Source organism: Salvelinus namaycush, chromosome 16 (genome assembly GCF_016432855.1).
Source record: "Salvelinus namaycush isolate Seneca chromosome 16, SaNama_1.0, whole genome shotgun sequence".
NCBI classification, from domain to species: domain Eukaryota; kingdom Metazoa; phylum Chordata; class Actinopteri; order Salmoniformes; family Salmonidae; genus Salvelinus; species Salvelinus namaycush.
Window position 1 is genome coordinate 28,772,225 of NC_052322.1, and position 2,099 is coordinate 28,774,323.

The 2,099-nt window shown below is 53.6% G+C and overlaps 1 protein-coding gene across 1 annotated transcript; it reads right to left on the reverse strand.

Annotated features, from left to right (window-relative positions):
- Window positions 1–275: 275 nt before the first annotated feature.
- LOC120061614 (extensin-like) lies at window positions 276–1,316 on the reverse strand. The gene has a single exon (XM_039011519.1). It carries the CDS (start codon window positions 1,314–1,316, stop codon window positions 276–278), a length of 1,041 nt encoding a protein of 346 aa, XP_038867447.1.
- Window positions 1,317–2,099: the final 783 nt, after the last annotated feature.

Sequence of the window (2,099 nt, forward strand, 5' to 3'; positions counted from 1 at the left end):
AGACCATCACACAGGCCCCCTCACAGGAAGAACAGACCATCACACAGGCCTCCCTCACAAGAATAACAGTCCATCACACAGGCCCCTTCACAGGAAGAACAGTCCATCACACAGGCCCCCTCACAGGAATAACAGACCATCACACAGGACCCCACACAGGAATAACAGACCATAGCTCAGCACCTGACTCACTACACACCCTCTTTCCTCTCATCACTCTCACTCATCCCCTTATCCACTTTCTTCCTTTTCCTCTTTGTTGTCTTCGTCTCTTTCTATCCCTCTCCTCTTTGTTGTCTTCGTCTCTTTCTATCCCTCTCCTCGGGTGTGTTGTAGTCTGGACTGTCCTGTCGGGATAGGGGGTTCTGGACTGTCCTGTCGGGATAGGGGGTTCTGGACTGTCGGGATAGGGGGTTCTGGACTGTCGTGGTAGGGGGTTCTGGACTGTCGTGATAGGGGGTTCTGGACTGTCGTGATAGGGGGTTCTGGACTGTCGGGATAGGGGGTTCTGGACTGTCGGGATAGGGGGTTCTGGACTGTCGGGATAGGGGGTTCTGGACTGTCCTGTCGGGATAGGGGGTTCTGGACTGTCCTGTCGGGATAGGGGGTTCTGGACTGTCGTGTCGGGATAGGGGGTTCTGGACTGGCCTGTCGGGATAGGGAGTTCTGGACTGGCCTGTCGGGATAGGGAGTTCTGGACTGGCCTGTCGGGATAGGGGGTTCTGGACTGGCCTGTCGGGATAGGGGGTTCTGGACTGGCCTGTCGGGATAGGGGGTTCTGGACTGGCCTGTCGGGATAGGGGGTTCTGGACTGTCGTGTCGGGATAGGGGGTTCTGGACTGTCGTGTCGGGATAGGGGGTTCTGGACTGGCTTGTCGGGATAGGGGGTTCTGGACTGGCTTGTCGGGATAGGGGGCTCTGGACTGGCTTGTCGGGATAGGGGGTTCTGGACTGGCTTGTCGGGATAGGGGGTTCTGGACTGGCTTGTCGGGATAGGGGGTTCTGGACTGGCCTGTCGGGATAGGGGGTTCTGGACTGGCCTGTCGGGATAGGGGGTTCTGGACTGGCCTGTCGGGATAGGGGGTTCTGGACTGGCTTGTCGGGATAGGGGGCTCTGGACTGGCTTGTCGGGATAGGGGGTTCTGGACTGGCCTGTCGGGATAGGGGGTTCTGGACTGGCCTGTCGGGATAGGGGGTTCTGGACTGGCCTGTCGGGATAGGGGGTTCTGGACTGGCTTGTTGGGATAGGGGGTTCTGGACTGGCTTGTTGGGATAGGGGGTTCTGGACTGTCCTGGGGGTTGCAGTTTGGAACCATGATTTGGCTTCACAATCACACACTCACACAAACACTCAAGAAAGCTGTGTGCACTTGAGAGATTGAGTGAAGTCAATATCCGTTGATAGAATTGTCTAGGAGACAGAGGCGGGAGAGAAAGTGTTGGCTCTGGCTCCTAAACAATAACACAGCCGTAGAATAGAATAGTGTGATTCAGCACTGAAACCTAATCCTCCTGATTAAGACTTTACACTCACAATGACTCATACATTCTGGGTGCTTTTTCATTGTTCTCCTGGACTGTTAGGAGTTGCACGCTAGGAACTAGCAACAGAGCACGCTAACAAGACAAAGAACAGCACAAACACACTACACAGCCATAAGTCATGTTCCTCAACTTCTTCAAGATATTTTTTATGTTTCGTATAGTGTTTTTCATAGTTGTTTCCCCTCCCTTGTCAATGATTGTATTCTACAAAGCATCTGTTGTGAGTGTGTTCCCCCTCCATGTCTTCTTCCAGCCCATATATGAGGAGAGCTCCGTATAGAAGAGAGGCTGGCTAGGTGGATATTAACCCCAGTATAGGGAGGTCTTTACAGGGTTCAACTCTCAGTACATGGATGCAATTTAGGAGTAATCACTGAGGGAATGGAGGTAATGGGGAAAGCACAACCCAATAAAGAAATGAGAGGAGGATGAAGTGGGGCAGAATGCTGAATTGTGATTGGCTGGGGGAGCAGTTAAAGGATGAGGGGTGGGGTCCTAGGGGTCAGAAGGAAGGGTGGAGTGGGGGGTGGGGGGGGGGGTTTGACAGAGAGCAG

Bases quoted from the DNA above. Each gene is read 5' to 3' on its own strand.
- LOC120061614 (XM_039011519.1), bottom strand. From the start codon at position 1,316: ATGGTTCCAAACTGCAACCCCCAGGACAGTCCAGAACCCCCTATCCCA.